General features: G+C 49.0%; 1 protein-coding gene across 1 annotated transcript; it reads left to right on the forward strand.

The window, feature by feature from the left end:
• Positions 1-189: 189 nt before the first annotated feature.
• Positions 190-498, forward strand: DQ04_21671000 (putative UDP-Gal or UDP-GlcNAc-dependent glycosyltransferase; the record flags this gene model as incomplete). Its single annotated transcript, XM_009318027.1, has 1 exon — positions 190-498. The coding sequence occupies one exon, from the start codon at positions 190-192 to the stop codon at positions 496-498; it is 309 nt and encodes a 102-aa protein (XP_009316302.1).
• Positions 499-1,117: the final 619 nt, after the last annotated feature.

Here is a 1,117-nt window from a genome sequence, read left to right on the forward strand (position 1 = left end):
GTGGTTCGACATGGCGCTGCGGCTGTTCCCGACTGTAACATACTTCGCGAAGCGTGACGACGACATGTTCCTGCGCGTGCCGCAGTACCTCGCCGACCTGCGCTCACTGCCGCGCAGAGGGGTGTTTTGGGGGGACCTGTCAACAGCACTGTGCGAAAGGGGAATGTTACTCACCAATATGATTACTTTATGGGGATGTGCTTCACTCTTGCGAGGGATGTGGTGCAGCAGCTTGTGTTGTTTGAGCCTGTGCGACGGCTGGTGTATTCACCTTATACGAAACAACGATTGAACGGCTATCGCTTTTATAACACGCAGCATGACGACGTGATGGTGGGGCAGGAATTGCGGCTGGAGGTGCGATACCCAGCACTGGTGGCTGTGGAGGATTGCCGGAGCCGGTTCCATAATGCCCATAATGGTGAAGGACGCCTTCTTGTGATGCCAGTGTCTTTTTTTTTTTTCATGTGCCACATGAAAATAAATACTTCACTATGATGCATATATTTGGCAAAGGTATAAGGAACAGAATGAGCGTGTGGAAGTGACGGAGGGAGGGAGCCCTTAGATTGCGGCGTTAACAAAATACAAAAGGCACCACCGGATGTGTCTGCTTTAATCATGTTTTATAACCCCATCTGGCCACCTAACTTCCTTTTAATGCTTAAGAGTATTGCTTCTATACTATGCTTTGCTTTCGTATTCACCTACATGATTGCTTTACTATGTTGTTTATCCACAACCGTCACTTTTATTCCTCGAAGGTGGTACCTCTGACGCCAGCTTAATGGCTGTGACTAAGGTGTTCTCTGTTTGACTTGCTGCTACTGCTGCTGGTGCTGGGACCCTGGTTCCCATCCTTGCTGCTATAAACTGGTGTACCTTCTTTTTACCTCGCGATCCTCTTTTTATAGTAGTTCCCATCGGTCATGGCACACCGTCGCCTACAGAATACGATTCGTATATGTGTGTGTTGCGTCTCCCTTCTCATCTTTGTTGCTGGATTCCAGTACATTGAGGTTAGATCTCGGCTTCGTCCCCGTAATCTTCCACACGGTGTACCCGCTAAAGACACTGTGACGAATCCTCGCAGCTCACACGCCCTGTTTGACAGTAA

The sequence above is a fragment of the Trypanosoma grayi genome, assembly GCF_000691245.1.
Source record: "Trypanosoma grayi strain ANR4 Tgr_2167_V1, whole genome shotgun sequence".
In the NCBI taxonomy this organism is placed as follows: domain Eukaryota; phylum Euglenozoa; class Kinetoplastea; order Trypanosomatida; family Trypanosomatidae; genus Trypanosoma; species Trypanosoma grayi.